The 25,891-nt window shown below is 40.1% G+C and overlaps 1 protein-coding gene across 1 annotated transcript in view; it reads left to right on the forward strand.

Moving 5' to 3' along the window:
- IL6ST (interleukin 6 cytokine family signal transducer) overlaps positions 1-20,296 on the forward strand; it is a 33,151-nt gene extending 12,855 nt beyond the window's left edge. Inside the window, exons 7-16 of the mRNA XM_056513488.1 lie at positions 1,819-1,978; positions 3,977-4,059; positions 4,922-5,141; positions 7,370-7,546; positions 8,250-8,348; positions 8,931-9,077; positions 10,035-10,175; positions 11,394-11,490; positions 12,735-12,816; positions 13,658-20,296. Of these exons, the coding sequence (XP_056369463.1) occupies positions 1,819-1,978; positions 3,977-4,059; positions 4,922-5,141; positions 7,370-7,546; positions 8,250-8,348; positions 8,931-9,077; positions 10,035-10,175; positions 11,394-11,490; positions 12,735-12,816; positions 13,658-14,383 (1,932 nt within the window). The 3' untranslated portion in view covers positions 14,384-20,296. The remainder of the gene's footprint in view (positions 1-1,818; positions 1,979-3,976; positions 4,060-4,921; positions 5,142-7,369; positions 7,547-8,249; positions 8,349-8,930; positions 9,078-10,034; positions 10,176-11,393; positions 11,491-12,734; positions 12,817-13,657) is intronic.
- Positions 20,297-25,891: the final 5,595 nt, after the last annotated feature.

The following is a 25,891-nucleotide window of genomic DNA, read 5'->3' on the forward strand; positions in this document are numbered from 1 at the left end:
GTCACTGGTGAAGCCACACCTTGAATCCTGGTTTTGGGCTCCTTGCTCCATGAAAGACACTGAGGTGCTGAGCAGAGCAGAAACACAGGTGCTTCCAGAGAAGGGCAGCACAGCTGGGGAAGGGTCTGGAGCACAGGTGTTACAAGGAACAGCTGAGGAAGCTGGGGTTATCCAGCCTGGGGGTAAGAAAGCTCAGAAGTGATATTACCACTCTACAAATACCTGAAAGGAGGTTGTAGTGAGGTCGGGGTCAGTCTGGTCTCTCAAGTAACAAGTTCTCATCCCAAGTTAGGACAAGAGGAAATGGCCTCAGGCAGTGCCAGGGACAGTGTACACTGGGTTATAAGGAAAGATTTCTTCTGGAAAGAATTGTCAAGGATTGGCCCAGGGAAGCTGTAAAGTTACCCTTCCTGAAAGTGTTTAGAAAAGGTCTAGATGTTGCACTCAGGGACATGGTTCAGGAGTGGATTTAGCAGTGATAGGTGTATGATTGGTCTCTTGCAACTTAAATTATTGTGTAATTCTATACAGTCTGGCTGCCCTGCGTACATGCCTCAAGTGTGAGGCAGTTAAGAACAGGAAAAGTGTAAGGAGTAAGCCTTACCTGTACTATGTACTTACATACTATGATATGTTCCTGTCATCAAGAGCTGTGGGATTTTTTTCTTTATATCAATTTGTGAACATATTTTTAATAGCTCCTTAGGTTTTCCTTACTTTAAGTCTTCTCTTGGAGCAACATTACTCCTGCATAGACCCAAATGTATTCTGAATTCTGTGAGTTATTGGAAGGAAGATTGTCTGATTTTACCAAAATACTTTGTTTGGAGCAGGTAGCCTAACACACATCCTTGTGACTAATGTGGCTTTATATGCAGAAACTATTAAGCTCACCTTTACTGATATTTTGAAAAGCACTGACCTGTACAATCTAGTCTGCAACTCCAGGATCTCTGGATATGTTGTCCTGATAGAACAATAGGATAAGTTCTTCTAACTTTTATTGCGCTTTTAACATACACACAAAATAAATAGTAGATTTTAAATCAGCTGAACTTGCTTAGCTGTGATAAAATTGGACTACTTTGATAATTCTTCGCCCTCAAGATTAAACTTTTAACTGTCCTGCATCTGTCATTCCTTGCAGGGGTCCTCACTGCAAAGAGCCCTTAGTTGGAAGTGGAATGATGTGGAGAGTCAGTATGTGTACCTACTTGTGTCCATTATGTACTCCACCTTGCTTCCCTACATACGTACTAAGAATACTTTTCTGACATTTGGTTGCTCACCTAAGACAAATGAAACAGCTTATGAAAATAATTTATTAGCAAAACTACAAACTGCTCTAAAACTATTTTCAGTTTCACTCAAGAAGCACTGTTCTGGATCAGTGGAAGCAATGATCCTGGACTTTCAACTTACAGTAACAAATAATTTTGCAATCAAAAATCAAGCAGGTAACCTAGCAAAGTTCTGAATTGTGAGGTGAAGAATACTACAGGTCAGTAAGCAGCAGAATTGTGTGTGAAGGAAGGAGAGATGTAAGCTAATGTAAAAAAAAAAAAAATTGTCCTGAGATAGCTGCCTAACTGTTCAAGTGTATGTATGTTCTTACACCTGATAGACACACAACACTGACTGAACCTTTATGAAACAGTGTTTGAGAACTGAAGTTTTTGGAAATGAGTGGGAAGGAAAGCTTGTTTGTTTTAGGTGTGTGTGTGGTGGGGAGCCTTCTTGGATGATAGGTGAAGTAGCACAGTAGAACTCAGCTCTACAGATTTTGATCAGTGTTTAAAGTCTTTGCCACGTTTGTAGGTTCCTTCTGATGATACAGCTTCCCCAAGAACTTCATTCAGTGTTCAAGGTCTCAGACCCTACACAGAGTATGTCTTTTCCATTCGTTGCATGAAGGAAGATGGAGTGGGCTACTGGAGTGACTGGAGTGAAGAAAAGACCGGGATTACCACCGAAGATTGTAAGTAATGTATAAAAGTAGATCACTGGCTGCTAAAGTGTGTGAGTGCTCAGCAATTTGGCAATGGCCAGCTGAAATGGTGTATCCTTGTTTGAGCTGCTTGCTTCTATAAGCAACAAAACTCTCCTGAGTTACTTTCAGCACTCACTGACTTGACCCGTGCATTCCAAGGAGCAGGAGAACAGCTTCTCATTAATGTAGAGCAGAGTTGCTCCTTGAAAACAGCTAGAACAGTGGCAGGGAAGAACCTTCTTCACAGAAAACTGTATTCTCAAAGTCTTCTGGAAGAAATGTAAGCTCTGTGCTTACTTTTTTATTCTGAAGATTATTCTCTGTGACAGGGGTTATTCCACCTGGAAAAGGTTTTCTTAGTAGATCTACTGGCGTAGTTTAAAAAATTTTTAAACTTGATTTTTAGGAGGCTAGTAAAAGTCATAGGTGAACAACCATCAACAGTTAGGAAATAGTTAGATTTTACTCATCCAGGATGCATAGACTTCTTCACAAGTTTAATAAAGCAGTAACATAAAATAATGTGCATATGGTAAGTGTAGCCTCTTATGTGCTAAAGCATCGAAATAAGACATTCTGGTTTACCTTTAACTTTTAACAAAGCATTCATTTTCTGAGTAGTCTGTTCACTGCGGAGTTTCAGTGCACATCAAATTAAACCAATACAGGTTCCATTATTAAAATATTGGAAATCCTTCCTTTTTTTTATCCTAATTGAGTTCCTTTGACATCTTAGATAAGAAATAAGAGGGATTATTGTAGTGTTTGCTTAAAACAAGTGACATTTATTTCCATGATGGCATTGCTTCAGTTCTGTGCAAAGTTTACTTTCTCTGGGGGAGATACTATAAAATATGTCAATATTCTAGTCTCTGCTTTTCAACTCCTAATGATAGTATGACTTCATTTTCTTTGTTTTCTATCTCAGGTTGAGCAATAATTTCATGACTGCCTGCATATTTTGGTTGCATTGCTGTTCTGCTGTGGTGACTGGCTTTGCAAAAATACCGCTAATATTAAGTACCCATATCTTACTTTAGCCTCAGAACAAAGGTGTTAGAGTAGCAAATGAACATCAGGCAGGTCATGTTAGGTTCATGGTCTCTATTAAGCAAGATGTACAGTTGCTTCTCTTTCATATAAATCAAATTTGGGTACTCAAACAAGTAAAAGTGCTCCCTTTACCTCAACTCATAGTTCTCCTCTCACAACATAAAGCATAAGGTACTGAGGGGTATTTGAGGTTAAAAGCCAAAACCTCATAATGCACTAAATGTCATGAAAGAACTGAGAAGAAAGTCTTACAAGAATAAAGATATTATTCATTTTGAGATCAACTTTCTCTTGGGGCTAAGACCCTCACAAAAGATTGTCCACTTTTTATTGCTTTGTGCAGTATAGTATTGGTTGTTTCATTTTACTTTGAAATGGAATTTGTTGTGGAAATGCCACTTTTTCATAGTATAGATGCCAAAACGTGCTGTAGCGTACAAAAAAAAGTACAAAAAGTACTGCAATTCTGTTACCCTTTTACAATCAAGGAGAATTCTGTCTTCCTGTTAAGTCTTGTGCACTTTCCTTTTCTTAGGTAACTTGATATTGAGGAGTAGGAGCAACATTGGATAGACTGTAGCAAGGTTTGCAGGGTGCAGGTGTGCAGTGCTGTGCCTCTGGATGCAGCTGTATACTCTAGGTGTGATCACTCAGCCTCACTCAGCGTTGTCACCTTCAGTCCAGTCTTGCAGATGCCCACCATTGTGATTCATGCTTCTTTTGATACTGTACACTTAAAGCAATCTGTCTTGCTCATCTCTTCAGGAAATTTTCCACTTAATATGCCAAGCATTATTTTCACTGGGAAACTAAGGAAATGCTTTTTAATATGCTTTTTTTTTTTTAAAGAAAGTAAGCATATAATGATAATCAGCAGATGAATTCAAACAGATTAAGTAAAAATACTTCTACTCTTAAACATTGTTTCCTCAGTACCATCTAAAGGACCACCTATATGGAGGATCATCGATAAATCTCACTCACCAGCTTGCTGGACTGTGCATCTAATATGGAAGGTAAAATGAATTGCAAAAATGGAGCATTCTTTTAAAAACATGCATATTTTAAGTAGAAAAATCTATCCAGCAGCCTTGAGAGATGGCTGGGATAGCATAGGGTTTTTTGATACGAGAAGTGACTTTAGTATTCCTATTCTAATAATTAGTTATGAAAAATTAAATTTACAGGTATAAGGCTGTAATTTAACTGACACTTATCTGTGACCTAAAATACACAGAATATACTTTCAGTTTCCTCATTTGTTGTCCTTCTGTGGATTTGGAGCTGCCACCTGAACAAAGCATAGCTTCATGTCATGCCTTCTGCTGTAACCTAAAATGTGGCAACACTGTCTGGACAGTGAACCCCAGCTGCAAAATCCATTAATCCTTGAGGGTACTGCAGAGGCCAAGGTTGTTAAAAACATCACCGGGCATTTGTGTGCAGTAAGGCTGCTGTGTCCAACTGGATGATTAGTCCAGCTGAGAAGAGGAATGTAATTATGGTCACTCCCTAATCCCTGCTTTCCTTTGGTCCATAAACTGCGTCATGTTTGTCATTCTAACACAAGCAAAGGTGTGAGATTTGCTTTTATGCCATTGTGTTATAAAGTCATATATAATGGAGGTTTTATCAACAGGTTTTGCAATCCTTTACAGAGTAGCTTTTATTTAATCACTAGGTATCATCAAAGAGAGTATTTAAACCAGAAACAGGCTTTGGAAGTGTGCACAGGTTATTTATGCTTTTCTTAAATGTACAGGTATTTGATCTATGGGACTTGCCTTGTTACCATATTTTTTAATTGTGCCACAAGAACAAAAAGGGTTATGTCACATTTGTTCAATATCAGCTTAATCAAAGATATGTTTCTGACAGGCACTGAAGCCATTTGAAGCCAATGGAGTAATCTTGCAATATGAAGTGACTGTCAGAGATAAATCATCTCTTTCCAGTCCAGTGAAGAAATACAATGTTACCAGCACCAACCATACCTTACAGCTGCCAGAAGGAACTTACGAAGTGACTCTGATTGCCCGTAACAGTGTTGGGGCATCTCCTCCATCGGTTTTACTTATCCCAGCAAGTAATTCAAAAGGTGAGTGTCCTAGTAATGTGGTTGTCAAGTAAATCTGCATGGCTCCTTTTATAAGAAATCTTCAGTGTCATAAAATAATACCTTTTATATGGGCACATAATTAAAGAATTACTGAATTATCTACAGTCCCATGCCTTCTGCATAAACTGCCATTTGTGTACACACAGCATCATTTGAAGCTATGGGTGTTGTTCTGCTGGTTTTTGATTATTAGAGCTTCTGTGTACTGTATTCCCTGTTGTTTCTTTTTTTAGCATAGCAGGTATATTTGTGTCTGTCTTAAGAAAAAATACCAAAGGGTTGGCATATACTTATGTATATACCATTCTGCCTTTGATCCTCCTTTGACTTCCTCCGTCCCACTCCTTTCTTTGTTTGTCCCAGTCTTATTCTCCCATATTTTCAGTATTTTACCTGGTTGTTTCGTCATCTGCTTGCTTTGTTTTCTTACTGCTTATGTTGTTTTTTCTTATGTTCTTTTCATTATGTGCTAATAGTAAGGACAGGCTGGTTTATCCTTATTTCCAGTCTTTTCTTAGGCAATCCAAACACTGCCAGGATAGGAAGCAAAAGAAAAGGTATATGGATATATATATAGATATAGATGTAGGTAAACACCATACATATATAGATGTAGGTAAACACCAAGGGAGAACACTGGTACTAAAACTATTAGATAAAGTAATTAAGGGTATAATTCAAACAAAGTAGTACTGCAGCCAGGAGGAAGTACTTAGTAAGGTATACATATATAGTATGTAAGCATATAATATATATTGCAGAATAAGCTAAGTTGGAAGGGACACACAGGTATCTCAAAGTCCAACTCCTGGCCATGCACAGGTCATCACCCCAAGAGTCACAGCATGTGCCTGAGAGCATTGTCCAAACACTTCTTGAACTCTTGGCAGGCTTGGTGCTGTGACCACTGTCCTGGGGAGGTGTTTCAGTGCCCAAAAGCCTTCTGGGTGAAGAATATTTTCCTGATATCCAAGCTAAATCTCCCCTGACACAGCTCCAGACCATTCACTTGGATCCTGTCACTGGTCACTCAGAGCAGAGATCAGTGCCTGTCCTTCCTCTTCCCTTCATAAGGAAGTTGTAACTGCAAGATCTCCCCTCAGTCTCCTCTAGGTTGATCAGGCCAAATGACCTCAGCTGCTCTCATATGGTTTCCCCTCAAGGCCCTTCTCCATCGTTTTTACCCTCCTGTGGATGCTTTCTAATAGTTTAATAATTTTATTATACTGTGGCACCCAAACTGTCCCCAGCACTGGAGGTGAGGCTGCCCCAGTGCAGAGCAGAGCAGGACAATCCCCTCCCTTGCCTGGCTGGTGATGCTGTCCCTGATGTCCCCAGGACACGCTTGGCCCTCCTGGCTGCCAGGGCACTGCTGGCTCATGTTCAGCTTGCCATGGACCAGAACCCCAGGGCCCTTTCCATGGCACTGCTCTGCAGCCTCTCATGTCCCAGTCTGTCTGTACATCCAGGGCTGCCCCATCCCAGGTGCAGAATCTGGCACCAGCCCTTGGTGAACTTCACAGAGTTGATGATTGCCCATCTCTCTAATCTGTCGAGGTCTCTCTGCAGGGCCTCCCTCCCTCTGAGGGAGTCAACAGCTCCTTCCAGTGTATCACCTTAGTCCCCTTCCAGTCCTGAGTCCAAGTCATTATGGAGCTGTAGAAGAGCACAGGGGTAAGGATGGAGCCCTGGGGAACCTCAATAGTGACAGGTCCCCAGTCTGATGCCTCCCCACTCACTGTAACCCTTTGTGCCCAGCCCATGAGCCAGTTCTCACCCACCACAGGATATGTTGATATTCAGCTCTGGGCAAGATGTTATATATACACTATCTACTCATATATATAAATACTGTACATAAAATATGAGTACTTGAGTGTAACTGATACACTTGTAAATTGCCATTCTAAGTCAGATTTCCCTCTTGAAATGAAACCTTTCTTTGGAAGAAAGAAACATAGTATCTATGAAAACAGAGAAATTGAGTTGAACTTCCAGTTTTTAAATAGCCTGATACTGCTTTTGGAGCTCTGATACAAGGATCCATGTGTAAACCTCCAAGTTTCAGAAAATGGCCTTGGCATTTACATTTACTTTGGTTCTGTCAAATTGCTACCATTACCCAGGAAGTACCAGCATTTGTGAGAACAGTTTCTATCCTGAAAGAACTGTCAATATTGATACTTCTCTCTCTTCTTTCATTACAGCTCCTGTGAAGAATCTTAGAACACTACCTAAACGTGACAAGTTGTGGGTAGGGTGGACTGCTCCTAACAGTTATGTTCTTAAATATGTGATCGAATGGTGTCTGGTGTCTAGCAGCTCAGACTGCATCATAGAATGGCAGATTGCCCTAGGAGATGTTCAAGGCGTTGAGTTAAAAGGTATTTAGCTCATAAATCTATGTATACTTCATAGGACACTATAAAAACCTGCTTAGTATTCTGAAGATGAGAAACATCTTCACAGTGATTAGAATTTTATAGTCGACAGGTTTAATGCTGAGGGTTTCAATTAGTTTATTGTGAGTGTATGGAAGTATTTGTATATTTTTGTCAAATACACAACTGTATCTGATCTTGCATTTTGAAATTTCTGTGATGTAACAACAAGGGGTTTATCTTCATTTTGGTTTTAGTATTGTCATTTTTGGAAACCATTAAAATAGTGAAAAGCTGAGTTCTTGCAAAATCAAATTATTTGATTACTCAATTCAAACAGTAGAATTTGAGCTTTATTGTTCTTTTGAGATTATGATCAGTGTCTGAAATTAGTAATTTAGGGAGTTGATGCTACAGACAAAGGCTTTCTATTTAAAATAAATTAGTAAAAGGCCCCTAACTTATCTGAAGTCTACTTATTAAATTTTACATTTGAATGTGAACTATTATATTGTGTGCTTAGTTAATATTTTGTAGCAGTATTGTTCCTTTAGTTAATATTTTGGAGCAATGTATCAATGAACTCTAGAAAATACTCAGCTGCATTAGGTACAGGTTAGGCACATTGTTAAACAGCAAAAACTCAGAAGCCTGTAAATGAGAAGGACCGTCTGTGAAACAACATCTTTTAAATTACTTTTATTAGGTATAAAGCCTTTCAAGTGTTACTTGATAACTGTCTACCCTCTGTATGCTGATGGTCAAGGAAGTGGACAGTCTGTGAAGGCTTATCTTAAGCAAGATCGTAAGTATAAAATCATTGCGTTGAAGCACATACACTGACCCTTTTTGGCAAAAAATAATGAAAACTTTGCTTTAATGTGGACTGTGTAATGAAAGGTTGTTTAGTATTTGAGGGTCAGGTGACATCGCTCATCTTTTTCCTTTTGCCATCATCCATTCTTCTTTTTTACGCTGTTTGGGAATTAGATGGCTGGCTATGGCTGGCTCTTTGTTTTTCCAACCTTTATCAGATGATTAGACATGAATTTATCATTTTAGTGATATATTTATAATATATATATTATATTTATAATAGTGATATTTATATGCCGATAGATTTTAAATTTCAAGTGTGTAAATTTCAAGACTTAACTTCATTTGAAGACTTCCTGCAATCTGCTGATTTTTCTTTCCATATCTGTTCCTGAATATTTTTTTAAAACATTTTTGTAGTTTGTGTTGTTTGAAAACAGTGCTTTCCAGATGAGTTAGTCAAACTATTCCGTTGAAGTTTTTATGCTGTAACAGTTCAGTGCTTGTTAATATGCTGCTTCTGTGAATGCAAGGTTGCCAATCAAAAACTAATCTTCTTTTCCATTTACAGGTCCTTCAAAAGGACCTACTGTTCAGACAAAAAAAGTAGGAAAAGCTGAAGCTGTTTTGACGTGGAACCATCTCACAGTTGAGGAACAAAACGGATTTATCCGAAATTACACCATACTTTATAAAACTATTGATGGAAATGAAACAGGTACCAGAAAACAGAAGTGTTTTGTGGCATTGAAGGGTTTCATCTGTCTCCTTCCTAATATTTGCTCCTAAAAAAATACACAGAATAGTTACAGCTGACAGTCTGTCCTGAGAACATAAAGCTGGTGTCTGAGCCGTAATTCTCCATACAGAACAGAAAGTCCATAGTAAAGAATTCAGAACATTCAGTCTGTATATAGCAGACTGAAACTGTACTGAGTTTAGTTTCTGAAAGTTGATTTGTGAGTATTGTACTCCCATATTTCTATCTAAATACAGAATGACATGTTGGTGTATCAAGATGATAGCAGACCATTCAAGATACAAAAGGAGTTGACTGCATTTAACTATGGTAAAAACCTTAAGAAAACGAAGTGGGGAGGAGTCTTTTAATCCTCCTGGAGCTGTAGATCAATACAGTACTGATGTAGATCATATTGTTTGAAGTGCATCTTAGTTCTCAGTAGTGTGTATGACCTGCAGGCATACTACAGGAAGCTGGCAGTATCAAAACATTAATTTTTAGGTTTGCTTAAAGTGGAAGGGGCAGGTACTTATGCATACCTATGTCTTACTATTCCTTACCTTGTTTTTTTCTAGTCAGTACTAGCAATACCTCATTAGCACTATGTATTTGGCTTACAAGACAGACTTTAAGCCTCAGTTATACTACTGTGCTATAGCTTAGTTTATAGATGTATTCTAGGGGGAAAAAAAAATCTTACAGGAAATTAAATACAGAAAGAGACTAAATTCAGACACCTAAACAGAAACGAATAAATCTCAGCATTTCTTGTACAAGTTTGTAGTCTTTGGCTTTTATTTTCTGTCTGCTATGGATTCTATTAAAACTACCTTTCACATCTGAAGTCTTGATGTCTTAAAGTTGCTGTTTTTATGGAGATGTAATTTGTTTGTAGTTTGTAGAAAACTAGCATAAATTTCTTCTTTTCTTTAGTTGTGACAGTGGATCCTTCCAAGACAGAGTATACCCTTTCCTCTCTAACCAGTGACACACTCTATACTGTGCGGATGATGGCATCCACAGATAATGGAAGCAGAACTGGTCCTGATTTCACATTTACTACACAAAAATTTGGTAAGGCGGAGTGGCATAATGAGTAGAAGTAGGAATTAAAGTCGCAACATTACAATGGGGCTCTGTGAAAGACATGTTAGAAGTGAAAGGTGATTTTATTTTAAAGTTTCAGTTACAGTCAATTTGCAATGTTCTTAATACCTGGGTGGCTTGTCTAGTGTCTTTCACTAAGAGATAGTTGAGTCAGGAATTTCTGATTATATAGAGAACAAGATATACTCTACAAACATCATGAATTGCACTTTTTATATTATTAAGCATGATGTTTTGTGTGTCCTTTACATATGCTTCAACTTATAATGGTTTTTTTTGCCCTGACCTTTCATGAGTCATTACGATATACCAAGTGCCCTTGTCTCTCTTGGTGTCCAGTGGCACCTACCTCTAGTCAAAGTCTTTGTTTAATCCTGATAAGGTGTGCTGAAGAAGCTGTAGAGATGTGTTCTTGTATCTTGATCTGCTGAGTTAGATACCAGTCAGCATATGTCATTCTCAGAGCCCTTCCATGTACTTTCATGTCACTATGAAAGTTTTCTACAGTTCTTTACAGAGACTCATTTTGAATAGCTAAATTTATTGTATGTTCAGCTTTAGACTGCTTCTTATATGTAGGAGTAACAGTAACATTACTAACTGAATTTAATTGTGGAAGACACTTAAATTTAGCAGAGGCTTTTTTTCTGTATAGTGTTGCTTTTCCTTAAGCTTTCTCCAAGGTTTACTTAAGAATGTATAACATTGCAAGGAATACGTAACAATAATGCAAACTTTGGTGTTTGCAGACAGAGGATATCTTCATGTACAAAATAAACTGATGGATAAGTAGTGGCTTTGTTTACTTATTTGACCATGACTGTATTATGATAGCCACTGGGGCACTGAAACACCTGGGCAGCAGGTGAATTGACAAAGATGTTACTGTTATACCTGCCCAAGCTACAAAATTCTTTGCTCTGCCAGTGTTACAGCTTCTAGATCAACCCACATTTTTTGTTGATGCAAGGCACTGATTGTCAGGACAGAGCTTTTCATGTTTTCACCAGGAGACACTTTTCATATGGTGAAAAGGTTCTTCTGAATGTGAAGATTTGAGACTGAGCATTGAGGTATTTTAGTTTCAGGCTCTCCCTAACATTCTGGAGATACGTACGGCTGTTAAGAAACTGAATTCCTTAAATGCCAAAGTGGGCTGTAACTGCTTCTTTTCACCTCCTTCAGGAAAAGGAGAAATTGAAGCCATAGTTGTACCTGTGTGTCTAGCATTCCTGTTGATTGTGCTTCTTGGAGTTCTGTTTTGCTTCAACAAACGTGACCTGTAAGTATAAATGAACTCTTCCTCTTGTATTTCTGAGCATAACAGAAACAGCAGTAATTTGTACCAAACCAGTTAAGTATTCTTCAGTTAGAGCAGGAAAAAGTTAGAACATGCATATATTGATGTGTTAAAAACTTCTGTGTTTTCCTTGAGAAAGCAGGGCCTCTTCTGACAGTTCACATACTAAATGTTCTATGATCCAATATTGCAGGAAAATTAATGCTTTTCTTGCTGGACATAGTTAGGATTAACTTTGTTAGGTTTTGATCAGGATATGTTTCTTAGCCTCCTGTGAGTGGAATTATGATCCCTAGATTGTGAAGCATGGGAAATCTTTGTTGTATTTGGGGTATTTAATTACAACATTAACAAATGTTAAGCTTTATTGAAAAAAAAAAAAATTAGCACATCATTATCTCCAGTAACTCTCTGCCTGTTTACTGACTGCTGGGAAGCAACCTGCCTTCTCCTGCTTCCCCACCCCAAAGCTCTTGTCTGTGGCTTTAACCAAGATGTCATTGCTGCAGTGTTTCCCCTGGCAAGGCATAGCACCTCTCCTATGTCCCCTATCCTTTCTTTCTAATTAAATACACATTTTATCCCCTTTTCCTTTTGACCTCCCTGCTGCTTCTAAAATTAATTCTTAATGGACATCAGTTGAAAAGCGCATCTTGAATTGTTCTTCAGAGTTCTCCTACAGAGGATCTGTTGTGGGAGCCTGTTCATAAAGAGCAAGATAGGCGTATCAGTTTCAAAGCTGGTTTGGTTGGGGGTGATGTATCAACAGAGGCTTCTGGTTTTAAGTAATGGGACATTCTTAAAACTTAGTTTATCTTCCAAATATTTCATTTTCAATTGTTAAGTTAACTTAGATTTTGACCTTTGGTATTCATAGTTATATTAAAAATAAGCAGGATTATATTGTCATACTGGCATGCATCATAAACTCCCTAAGTAATAGCTCTGTACATTCTAGTGTGTTAAAATTTGAAAATCTTACTTAACATTTGTTTTGTGTTACATTGATAGCTGCATCTAATATGTGGAGGAGTTCAGTGCAGTGCCTTGTTTTGCTAAGTAGAACAGCCTCATACAAAGATGAAAAGTAACCCAGAATGCGTTTTTGTTTGGAATGCAAAATTTGTTTGTAAAGTAGTGGTGTCCTGAATTCTGCTGTAGTTGCTATGAACAGGGAATTTGGGGAGTGCATGTTGTGACTTCATTCCATTTTTAATCCTTTACAGAATTAAAAAACATATTTGGCCTATTGTACCTGATCCGTCCAAGAGTAACATTGCTCAGTGGTCTCCTCAAGTACCAGCTAAGGTAACACCTTTCTGCATCCTGTCTCTTCCTAGTCTGCAAGGTTTCAGAAACTAATCAGTGAGAGTATTGTCTTCTAGCACACATGGATTTTAAGAAAAAACCTGAATATTAAGTTTCACTGACATTGTGATACAGTATGATTAGAAGACTTTATTGCATCTGTAGATTCAGCATTAGATTTACATGGCTCTTATCAAAAATTCAGAGTCTAGCATGGGCTTTAAAGTTGACTTAGATTCAGTTTACTATTTGGAAGGGGCAAGTACTGATTTCTTTGTTCATTCATGGGAAATTAGCATCAAGGAAACAATTCACGATTCCCATTCTTTAAACTTTGAAGTGACTTATTTGCACAGTTCAGTCATGAAAGAGAGAAGACTATAAACAGTTCCTCATGAATGAGAGGATGGCAGCAAAATTTATGCTACATGTGAGGTGAATGACCAGGCAAATTCTGTTCAACAAATTGTGGCTAATTTCTGTGGAGAAGTATGCTAATGTTGAGTACATTATTTGAAGTAATGTATGGTTCTCAGTATAGAATTTGCTACAAAGCAAATGCTTCTATGTTAACCACTCTTAAGAATAATTAAAATGAGAGCAAAGACTTGCTCACACATCCACTATGATTTTAGAATTGCCGCATAATTTAGATTTTGTATTGGAAACAAAGCTGTATCCTTCATTTTTTAACACACACTTTGGAGATTTTGCCAGCCTTAGTAAAGAGAACTTACGTGAAGAAATTCAAAGGCATGATGAATAAAAAATCATGTATTTATTGAGGCTTTTGATTTTAACATAACCTTCTTCTTAGGCAACATGCATTTCTTTCTTTCAGCATAACTTTAATTCCAAAGATCAGATGTACCCAGAAGGCAGCTTTACAGATGTAAGCGTTGTAGAAATAGAAGCTGACGACAAGAAGTCTTTTTCAGAACAAGATCTAAAACCCTTTGACTTGCTTAAAAAGGAAAAAAGTACTTCAGAAGGGCACAGCAGTGGTATTGGAGGATCCTCATGCATGTCTTCTCCTAGGCAAAGTGTCTCTGACAGCGATGAAGGTGAAACGACACAGAACACTTCAAGCACTGTACAGTATTCAACTGTAGTGCTTAATGGCTACAGAGACCAGACACCTGTACAAGTCTTTTCAAGGTCTGAGTCAACTCAGCCACTGCTAGATTCAGAAGAGAGACCAGAGGATCATGCTGGAGGAGCTGACAGTCCAGCACAGAGGCAGCAGTATTTCAGACAAAATGGTGGTCAGGATGAAATCAACACAGACAGGCCATGCTTTGAAATAACAAAGCAGATTACTCATGCTAATGAGGGAGATCTTGTTGGATTTGTTCAACTGCAGATCTCAGGTCAGAGTTCACAGCCATTGGGCCTTGGGATGGAAAAAAGTACCCAGGAAGCTGCTCTATCAAATGTTTTACAGACATATACTGAAGGACAAACTGTGAGACCTGAAACAGTGGAAGAAAATCCACTGTCAGTTGATGAAATGCCAAAAAGTTACCTCCCACAGACTGTGAGACAAGGGGGCTATATGCCTCAGTGAGAGAAGACTGGCTCTGTTTAGGCCTTCGTTAGTGCCTATTCACATCTTCCTCTGTGTTTCTGATAAAGTAAGCTAGGTATTTTTATCATACTGCAGATTGAAAAACTGAAATTGAGCGAAGAGTAATTTCACAAAATACCATAAGGACTGTTTTTGTGGAAAATTTCCAGTCCAGACTCACTGGAGATTTACTTTTATGCACTACATAAAACCTTCTGGATAGCTGAACAAGCCTTTGTGCTACATTGGGTGTTTTGTGTCTTTTCATAACAATTTCACGATTTGAAAAGGTCAAGTTTTAAATATTCACATCAGCCAGTAGACCTCCCAGAAGAAACACTTTGATGTGTGGCAGTGTACAAGCCTAAAAAGCCAGCTCTAGTTGCACAGTGCAGCTTTGTGCAACAGTAAGACTGAAGCTCAGTATTCTGACATGGAAGAATACTTGTGTGATATGCTTTTCAATAACTTAATTGACTTATTGAATTTTGACTTGGCCCAGTGCCTCAATTTTCAGCTTACCAGACCTGCAAATAATGTTCATCCCTGTTTAAAAACCATAAAAGTTAAATATAACTTGCTATGGTGTACAAATAAGAAAACACCAATATGGCTTGAATCTGAATGCTACTATAGTAATTGATACTTTACCTACATTTAGATATATGTACACATGAACTATAGAGTAATTTGGCCTAAAAAATGTGCCTTGCAACTTGACACACAGCAGTTCAGTCTCAGATGACAACACAGATCAGCAGTTATTAAAAGGCTTTGTACCCCAATCACTGTTTCTATATAAGTTTTATTATATAAAACTTGTGTTCATATATGCCTTTGTTTAGTACACTTTGCTGTGTACAGCTCATGTAACAATCTCTAAGCTTTTACCATTTTTCTGAGTGCTCAAGAGAAAGGAAATAAGACCTTCCTCCTGACAGACTGCAGCTATTAGTGTGCTATAACCTCACTGCTAATACTGCAGGACATCCTCGAGACTGAAAGCAGCCAAAGCATTGAAGTCACTGATGCTCTTGGAACTAAAACCAAAACCTGTATTCTGAATTTGAACTTTGCTGGTAGTGCATATCTATTAATAATCATGAGCCACAAAACATACGTAAGTGGTTATTAAAATTCCTTATTTTTGTCTTAATGTCTCACTTTTTCCCTGCTCATACATTTTTTTGAGGAAGCTACATTTCTTAGAGACTTCCTCTACCACTGTTTAAACAAAAATTAAATTACATTACAATAAACCCTGTCTCTGGTGATAACCAGAAATTTTATGGCACTCTTAAAAGATTTTTTAATTAATTTTAAATCTAATATAGGCTAGTCAGCTTACTAATTGACACTAATAAAACTGTATTTCAAACACTAAATGCTGTTTTGTGAGACTAAAACAAGTGTTTTATTTCTCCTTCAGCAAAATAACTATGTATTTAAGACCACCTGAAACCTTTTGTGCTGTGACCTCTGGTACTGCTGTTCTGCAGAGCACTTGCTAAAAGCCCTTGAAAGGCCTGTGTCAGTATCATTTCATCTTCCCTTGTCTGCCACTTGCATGGATGGATGGGTATATATGTAGATGTCCACATGTGTTTTTTGATTTTGTTATGAAGAAATTAAGTGCAAGAGTAAATTTGTAAGATTATCTCTTGAAGTTTGGAATATTTAAAACAGATAAAGAATGCAGAATCTTTAATAACATTTCAGTATTCCACAGTTCCTTTCTTCTGACAGTATTTTTTCTCTATGTAGGCACATTTTTTTTAAGTTAAAAGGTTATGTTGTAGCTTACTATAATTACAGCTTTCTTCAGACTAGTCCTTTTTCTTTTCACCCCCACTGTACTTCCACACCTTCAAACTCCCTCCCAGAGGACAAAGGCATAATGAAAACTGCTGTCACGAGGCAGTGGAGACCATCTTTCATCTTTCAGAGGTTGAAGAAGCATTCCTTTTTCAGAATACATTCCTCTTGGAAAAAAGAGCAGTTACTTTACTGGTGGCTGAATTATCTTCTCTATGCAAACTTCACAGTGACTACTGTGAAAAAACCACAAGTAAAAGGGAAAGTCTCTGTTGAGCAGTGTGCATGCTTATTAGAACTGCCCAGCAGCCACATGCATTTCATCCGTCTTCTCATCTCTGAAATAATCTAGCTATGTAGTTTTCCTGGTTTAGGGCATATTTGGGAGGAAACTTCTGAAGGGGGATCTCTCTAGAAAGCAGACTCAGCAGTCCCTCCCCCTACTGGTTCAGGAAAATATTTCTTTGGAGGAAAGTGGAAAAAACTGTTTACTTAACAAGCAAAGTACTTACAAACATGAAAAAAAAAAGAATTCTATTAAACAAGGGAACCTCTTGCTGTTCTGAAGAGATGGCAAATTCAGAAAGTCCTTGTCATGGGGGATAGCTCTCAGTCCCTCCTGCTGGAAAATGGCACATCCCGGTCCCAGGGGGCCACAGGTGTGAGCTCCCGCTCTTCTCTGGGTTTTCTGTCCAAAGCAGAACTGATCAGCCCCAAGGCAAAGAAAAGCCACAGTCTGGAGAACTTCTTTCCCCAGCTAGCTAAAAGCTAACTGAAAGCCAAGGAGAGCTCTCTCCTGCTGTCCGTGCTGCAGACAGCACTGTGAGAGAGAATGCAGGGAGTGAGCGCAGTTTCTGCAAACAGACTGTGGCTTCTTGTCCCCTTCACGCTCAGAACCTGCCTAAAGGTGCAGAACTTAACATCCAGCATGAACAGACAGCTGGGGATACAAGCATCATAAAGTTTAGGACAGTAGTCTAAACAGTGCTGCAAAGGTGTGGATGTTTTCAAAACAATGATTTTTTTAAATTCTGTTTTTATAGTTTAGTAATACTAACTTTTGGTAGCATATGTTATTTGAGGGAGAATGTCAGGTATTCTTTAAGTTGCTACTTGCCTTTCTGTAAAAGAAAGGTATTTTCTTCTCAGTTGCTGTTAACCATATACCATTCAAGACTTAACTGATGTTAGACAGCAGCAAGAGATTCTGATTTTTAAAGTCTGTGCTAACAAAAGTTCTGGCCTGTCATTTCTGGCATCTTTTGTTGTTGTTTATGGGCCAGTAGTATTAAACTCAAGGAATTGAGTGGATCCTAGAGAAAGTTTTGGCTGGCTGGTAGTGGCATGCTCTCTTTTGAGACTGCTATCTAGGGCTAAAATACTAAAGACTAAGCAGGAGCTCCTGGTGGGTGAACAGCTTGTAAAAGCCACAATACATATAAATAACAGGTTTACAGCTAGTTCATAAACATACGTGCCAAATATATTGTGCAGTGTTCAGAGTTTAACAAGATTTTGTACTTTGGACTGTAAAGATCTAATTGTATCAAACAGTTGCATACAGGTTTTAGGAGTATCTGCAGTGTAATTATAGCAATCCACTGAAATTTTCTGAGCTTGGCCCTAAGATGTAATTAAAGAAAAAGTTTTCTCCCTCCTCCACCCACCCCCCCCTTCACCAATGGCTGTTGGTGCATGTAACAAAATAAAGGCATTATTAAAATCACATTTCAGTATAGACACTTTCATGTCCATCTTGATTTCCTGGACTGGAATTTTTCAGGTACAGGTGGAAGAACAGTTGTAAGGACTGTTAATTTGGTGGTGGGGAAGGCAGGCTAGTAGAAATATATTAGCATATTTGAAAAACCTCTTAAACACAGGCTGGTTAATGCTCCTCTGTTTGCAAGAGAAGTAAATACATTACCTTTGTAGTAGTATTGTGGTAGTTCTGTTAGACCAGGAGATGATTGATACTATTTTCTGGAGTGTGTTGGCTCACTTTAAGGGCAGATCATCTAGGATATCCTCTCCTGCTATAGTGAAAGTCTTGGGATTGTTTCACACCTGCTAAATTAAGCTTCCTGTTACACCTTAACATGGTAGTACAAGCATAGCAGAGGAAAAAATTTTTTAAACTTTTTTCTGGAGAGTTTATGACAAGTATGTGCTTGTCTGGTACAGAGGCCTAGCAAAAACTGGAAAAAACCTTGGCCATGGGAGGATGAGGGAGTGTGCATGCTAGGGCTGAGTCCCATTCTTGGGCTCTGGAGAAGGCCTGTCACTTGGGTGGGAGCTTCAGCTTTGTAACTCATGAGCTTTGTCAGGTGGTTAAAATATACATCAGTATTCCCAGTATGTGGGGATCACAATGCTGATTTAAATTAAGTAATTCTTTAATTAGAGCCAGGTCTCAGATACCCAAGATCTGCATCAGGTGTATGCTGCTATGGAATTGACTTGTCAGTGGGATCTGAAACTCCAAAGATTGACGGATTGCTAATAGTGTACCCCACTCTCAGACATGCAAAATTTATATTGTAATATATGTGCTTTAAATGGGACTAAATACACTATTTTCCCCATTAGACAGTGGTTGTAGTTGAGATTAGCTGTTACTTGAATGCATTCCTTTAGCTGTGTTAAAAAGTTCTCGACTGATGGACTGTAAGAGTTCATTAATCCCCATAAGCTCTTGTCTGTCTGCAAGGATGGATACATATAGCCATTTTAAATTCCAGGAGTCACTTGTAGCATTATACAGGAGAAGTTTATATAAAAATGTTGAGTCTTCTGTCATGAAACAGCTTTTAGGGAATTGCAGCCAACCTGAGTCTTCAGCTTTGCTTTTGATCCAGAAAACTGCAGTAAAGTGGAGGTATAAGTGCAAAAGTCTGGAGGAGGTTGAAATTAAATATCTTGTATTGGACTCATGAATTTCCATTTTTCTTCCTTTAAAGTGAAAGTAACAGTAAAACAAACAAAAAAAAAACTTTAAAAAGTATATATGCTTTCACTATTGTTTCCTTTGTAGGACTCGTGCAATCTGAGCCATTCTTGAAAATAAAAGCAGTGCTGACTTAATGCACAAGGATGCATTTCTAAGGCCACAAGATTTGATAAAACAAACCTAAAAATAATATTGAAGGGCCAGATTTCAACAATTGTCTGCTTCTCTGCCTCTTAACTGTAGTGCAGAGAGAGGGTGGGCAGCAAGTACTTCCCAGAATGCAGCCTTAGCCAGTACTTGTATTTATTTGCAAAGACAACCTGAAGGGGATATATGCAATAATGTCATTGCTATTCTGCAGAAGCACACTTCTGTAACAATAGATGAAAAACACTTATGGCACAACTGTTGACTGATGGCTGGAAAGCTCCACATCCACATCCTCCTGCTCAGACTAAAGTGTCAGCTGTTCTTTGGGGATCACAGGCGTGGCAGATGGGCATTCTCTGCAGTGTGAAACTGATAACACCTATCACTTTTCATCATCAAAGCACATTTGTTAATGGATCCAGTCAACTTGCCGTGTTTTTTTTAACACACTGGTTTTGTTTACAGTGTCACATATAGCCTGACACTTTGATACAGCCAGGGATTGTCTAGTAACCAATTGCTTTTATTTGGGGATAAGAAGTTACTGGTCACCCAGTTTGCTGTGCCAATATATGCATCTAGGTGAGTGGAGGTGTGCGACAGGAACAGATGTACCAACAAGGAAAGTGCCTTGATGCTGGATTGGATGGCTAGTGAATGTAAACATTAAGTTAAATTTTGCTATGTACTTAAACTAAGTATGGCTGATTAAGCTAGTGGTAATTTGAATGCCAGCTTTAAAGGGCTTGTATACTCCGGCCAGAGGTTAAACTTGTAAATTGCTGCATAAGCTGTCTCTGTATGGAAATGTGTTTTAATACCTGTTCACTGTCTTTATTCTTTTGCAAGCTGCATGTGTATTGTCATATAAAATCTGCTTTCTAAAATTTACTTTTATGGTCAGTTTTGAATGTCTTCCTCTTTGTTATCCGACTGAGCCTGAATGTTGCATTTCTGTAGTAGATATTATGCAGAAAGAAAACAAAATTCCATACTTACCCTGTGTGCTGGAGTTGGTGTTTTGTAAGACTGACCAAGTAGTAGCTACAGAAGAAACATCTGGGCTGCTGCCTCCCATGCAAGGAACCAAGAGGCCAAGACTATGATATTCCTGGATAAAAGGCCACCTCATTGCACCTGTGGCTGTGTTCAGCAGCAGGTGAATTGTGTTTAGTCCCACTTTTGTAATTGCTCGTGGAAGCAGAAACAATGCTCTCTACTCACACAGTGTCATTTCCATGAAAGGCATCACTGACCTGGCTTTGTCTTGGCTGCTCTCGGTCTCGCCTGGGTTTAGTTCTTTTGTTTCTCCTCATAAATCCTTACAGATTTATGTCTCAGTACTAAAAAAGAATTAACATCACAGTACTGAAGAAGCAGAGTTGGGTCTTCAAATGCTGGTCACCTTCACAAAAGGCTTTAAGGTGGGCAGCTGGGGAAAGACTGCTCCCCCTTCCTGGCTGAAGTCCTCCTTTGAATAGACAGACTCAGACCCGTGTAAAGCTGAGGGGGCAGTGGGGTGGGGAAGGGAGTGTTCCATTATATGTCACAGAAATTATTACTGCCACAAAAGAGCCATCCCAGGCATGTCATGCATGAGTTAATGTTTGGTAGTGTTAGATGCAAAGACTCCTTGTCCAAAATGTTGGTTTACTGCACTGTAGTTCACCAACACTGTTTCACATAAGGCCTTTCACCTTTCTAGAGAGGCATAGCATTTCTGTGTGTCCTGCTCCCCTGTGCACACAGCTGATAAGCATTAGTGCACTTGAGATCCACAAGTGCAGGACAAAGTATGTACAGAAGAGGAGGCAGCAGTTTGTTTTTTACAGGCTGTTCCTCTGCTGCCAGAGCAGGACTGGAAACACATACTCGTGCAGTGTACACTCAGAGCACCAGAAGCAGCTCGGTTCCTGGAAGGAAACAGTTCTCCATCCCCATGGCAAGGGCCAGCAGAGTCTGGAGCACAGGAGAAGGAGGTGTGCCTAACCACAGTCTACCTTTGAATTAGCCTAGGTCTGTCCAGCCAGGATTGGCACTGGACAGCAGCACAGCACCTCTGAGAGGTGCACAGGGGCTCTGCCAGCCTTGCCCAGTGCTGGGCAATGTGGTTGCAATGTGGTCTGCTTTGTTCTGACCACTGATAATCACAGTAACATTGAACGTTTCTGCAAAACCATCTTATATGTATTTTCCAGTAATTTGTGCTATTCATGGCAGAGTGATCCACTGCCTTTCTGACTTCCCAGCAGATTCCATTTGAACGAAATAACCAGCAGAGCCAAAATACTCCTCCCACTCCCTACAAAATAGCTAGGAAATTCCTGGAGCAGCCATGGAGGCTGAGCACTAGTGACCCAACCGGAAGATGCAGTATGACTTTCCCATGAGTAATCTGACTCCAGGCTCATCTGGAAATGGAAGGGTATTTTGCTCTGGCGTAATAGGCGTCGCCCTGGCTATCCTTTTGTGATGACTCCTGAGGCACACAGCCAGCCTGGGCACTGAGCTGGGTCAGGGGCCAGCAGCAGGTTTCAGTGTGAGGGCAGCTCTGCAGGAGCCACACAGCTCCAGCAGCTCCCAGCCGGTGCTCCACTGCTGCTGCCACCGCCTGATACCGAGTGCAGTGACATGCAGCGGCTTCTGGCACCACGACCCCGAATAAAGCTCCTCAGAGAATGTCCCGTGGTGCCCCGGGCACTCATTATGTCTGCGATGCAGCTGAGGAGACACATGCTGGGCCCAGCGCGCTGCAGATCCGCTGCTCTCAGCAGCCCAGCCTGGCCCGCCCGGCACAGCCAAGCCCAGCCTAGCCCAGCCTAGCCTAGCCTGGCCCTGCACGGCCCAGGCCAGCCCGGCCCCGCTGCCCGAGGCCTCTCAGGGCTCCCTGGCCTCTCAGAGCAGCCGCGCCCCGGCGCCCCAGGGCCTGCTCGGCCCACCAGCACCGTGCCGGGAGAGGGCAGCGCAAGTTGCCTGTAATAGCCGTCAGGCTGACTGCGCAAGCACTACCACATGTTTTTAATATTTATTTTCTGGCACTTTAGGAAGTCCCCTTGGTTTCTCCCTCTCCCTTTGTGAGCAGAAGCCCTGACCCCTGTTAAGGTTTTCCATCAGCCGCAGTCCTGACTCACAAATGCGGGCCACGGGCAGGCTGAGCGCCTGCCTGCTGCCAGGCAGGGCAGACCCAGAGCCCTCTTGGCACAGCCTCCCCCGGAGGGGCCTCACAATGGCCGGTCCGCACAGACAGGCCCCAATCACCGGTTCCTGTCGCCAGGGCCGAGGGACATGCCGGGGCTGCTGACAGGAAACCTGTTCTCATGCACTGCTGAATCACTGCCCTGCTCTGCCCACGTACGCAATCACCACTGACCCAAAAACACGAGGCTTCTCAGGGCCATTTCTGGACCAAACCCGTGGCAGCACAACTCTTTGTGCTTGAATGGAGGCAGCTTTTTCCCGTTTTGAGGAGATGCATCATTGGCAAAAGAGCATGCATGACTGCAGGGGCACCCCACCGTGCACTGCCTCTCCGCACCAGCCCCAGCACTCGGCTGCGGACGAGGCAAGGCTGCTACTTTGGAGCTAAGGCTGCTTTCCTAAATGGAGTCATTGTAACTCACTTTAAAACACACTCTGGCTGTCCTTCATCGTGCTTTACTCAAAACTTGCCATGTTCAGCCAGACACCTGAAGAGTGTCCCTCCTTCCCTCCCCACCTTCTTCTCTCAGACACAAGAACTTACCAAATAGCCCCAGGGCAATAGCAGATGTCTCCAGAGCCTGCTCAGGGCACAGCTCTTTTAGCACATCCCCATTATGCTCCATTTGCTGAATGTGTTTTTACTCCCCTGTCTGCTGGATATCTTCCTTAAGTGAAACTATTAACATTCTTGCATGTGTCAGAAAGCCTCTCCATTTTACTTACATAAATTAATGCCGTTTAGATAAATAATGCATAGATACACATCTGCAAATGGAAGCAAATGGAATCATTTTATCAGCTTGAAGAATAAAGGATCTTGTACCAGCCTTTAAAATTAGGTTGACTGTAATACAGGAAGAAAGTCTGTGAGAATGCAGCATGTGGAGTAACTTAAATAAAAATGTCGGCACAAAAACATCAAAAATAAACAAACACTGACAGAGTACAAATTCCTTTAAAGGCAGTGAAACTCAGACTTAGCCACAAAAACTGGAGTAAACAGAGATACTTTGCAGAGCATGTGGCTCTAGAGAGAAACTTAGTTAGCCCTATCATTAAAGAAAAAAAAATCAATCCTTACAAAATTAAACCTCAGTCATGGGAGCAGAAGAACCATGAGCTGGAGACAATGCATCCAAGAATTTATCTCAGGACATGGCAACAAAAGAAACCCAAGTCACCATAAAACAAGCAGGGGCACATGAAGGATTTACCCCACATACCTGTATTCCTGTCCATATTAGACACAGCACTGCCAGCTCACTCCCTGAGAAATTAGCTACCTTGCTCCTACCTTAGATCAGGAACCTGGTCCATAACTACAAACTAGCAGACCTGCTAATAAACCCAAGGCTTAGGTAATTTCACAGCAATTTGTTTGGTAATTTTATGTCTACACAGTGGGCGGGGGAAGTGGGAATGTGTATCGGAAAGGTAAAAAGTGATGGAAGAAAAGGATGGAATCAACCCCTACTCGAGCTCAAGCATCTCCAATCTCCTCTCCCTCTCACCATAGAGCATCAGGAGATGTAATGCACAGTTTATTTCCAGGATTGTCCTTTACTTAATAAAGACAATACTTATAAACAGAAAACTAACCCTGTGTGCTGGAGAAAGGTAAAAAATAGGAACATCTAAAATCCTGTGTGGTTCTTTTCACCCAAAATGATTCAACACTCCCCTGATTCCTTCCTTGCCGATCAGATGTTGGTAAACCTTGTCCGGCCCAAAAACTGTAAAAGCTTTTTATCAGAAGTGTAAAAGCAATTAAGCTCTCCAGAAAATAAAAGCAAATGCAGAAAAGAAATTCAGTCCCTAAAGACAAGCAATAATACAAACCTCTTTGTGAGCCAAGCTATAAAACAAAACAAAAAGCAGCTAGAGATGAAAGCAAATGCATGCAGCATTTTTGAAGGATGTGTAAGGTCATGGGAGAGAGAAACAGGCAGCAAAGGCAGCAAGCCATGAACACAACTGGGAATGAGCATTTCTGGGCAGGACGCTTGTGACAAAAAAGCTTTACATTCCAAGCAAAGACACCATCTCCCACTGTTTAAACCTTTTTGTGTTCAGAGGATTTAGAAACACTTTTTGTAATTAAATGTCTGTAGCTCATAAACTACTGATGCTGGCAGAAATTCCTATGCTAAAAGGGAACAAAACACAACCAAACAGGAAAAAGAAACAAAAACTAAAACCCCTCCCAGCTCAAACCCTCTCAGCTAACTGTTCAAGACCAGTAAGAGAAATGCAACATAGAGTCCATGTCCAGATTTAGCAGACACTGGCTATGAGAGGATTCACCACAGAATCATGCTGGGGTCATTTGGTATAATAAAGAAATTTCTCACATTAGAACATAATAACATAGTAACATTTTAGAAAGTCTTTTATGCTCTTTTGATTCAGAATAAAATGTTCAGTTTAGATAAGATATGGCCTAAGTGGACATACAGAGCGTTAACTGTGATTATAATCTTATGTTCATTGTCTCTGACATCCCTACATACTCTTGCATAATCTTTCTGTGATTCTGAAAAGTACCACTTCTTTGTTAAATTCCATTAGACATACTTGCACATGTAGTGGTAAAAATTCTGCAGAAGTTAGCCTTGGCTAGACTACTGCGCATTCTGAGCATAGGAATGACAAACCCAGGAAGTCATAAATAAGCCTACTTTTCCAAGAAATGAGTACTCAGAAACTTCAGTTTTATCAGGTTATACACTGAAGCTGAAACAATATCCTAGTTACTTCAGCAGACTTGCTACTTGTCTTTGTGGGGTTGAGCAGTGCCTGGAAATTAGGGCAACGTAAGGGGCTGAGAAATATATTGGTAGTAGATATTCAAATCAAAAGTCTTGACCTCACTACTCAATAGGACTAGTCAATGTTAAAGCAGCACTTTTAAAATATAAACCACCGGATTATAGCATAGTCTCTTTGACAGCTTGAATTGGGAAACAATTCCCAATTAGGAAAACAACAGCCCCACCCACTGCAGCCTTAGACGTTCTGTTCTGTTACTGAGCACGCACTGGGCAACCCTCCCAGAATCCTTGTCCCCCAGTGAATGAGCTGTGGGCTGACCCTCCACCCTCCTCCATGCTCCCAAAGCTTACGTGAATAATGAGTAATTCAGGACCCTGGGAAAGAACATCCTTAATGTGTAGCTGGGGCACCTCAGCACAGCCTGCACCCTGGAGTATTAACCCCTCAGGTAAAGTTAGATACATGACTGGTTTGAAGCTGTGCCCCTTTCTGTCTGAGAGCATTTTCTACACTTGTTTCTTTTAACAGCTGAAGGAAGTACAGCACAGAAAAGGTGTTAGAGTGTTTGAAAGGGCTGCGGTATTTCAACACCCTCAGAAGAAAACAAACTTCTCAGGAGG

Source organism: Oenanthe melanoleuca, chromosome Z (genome assembly GCF_029582105.1).
Source record: "Oenanthe melanoleuca isolate GR-GAL-2019-014 chromosome Z, OMel1.0, whole genome shotgun sequence".
Taxonomy (NCBI): Eukaryota; Metazoa; Chordata; class Aves; order Passeriformes; family Muscicapidae; genus Oenanthe; species Oenanthe melanoleuca.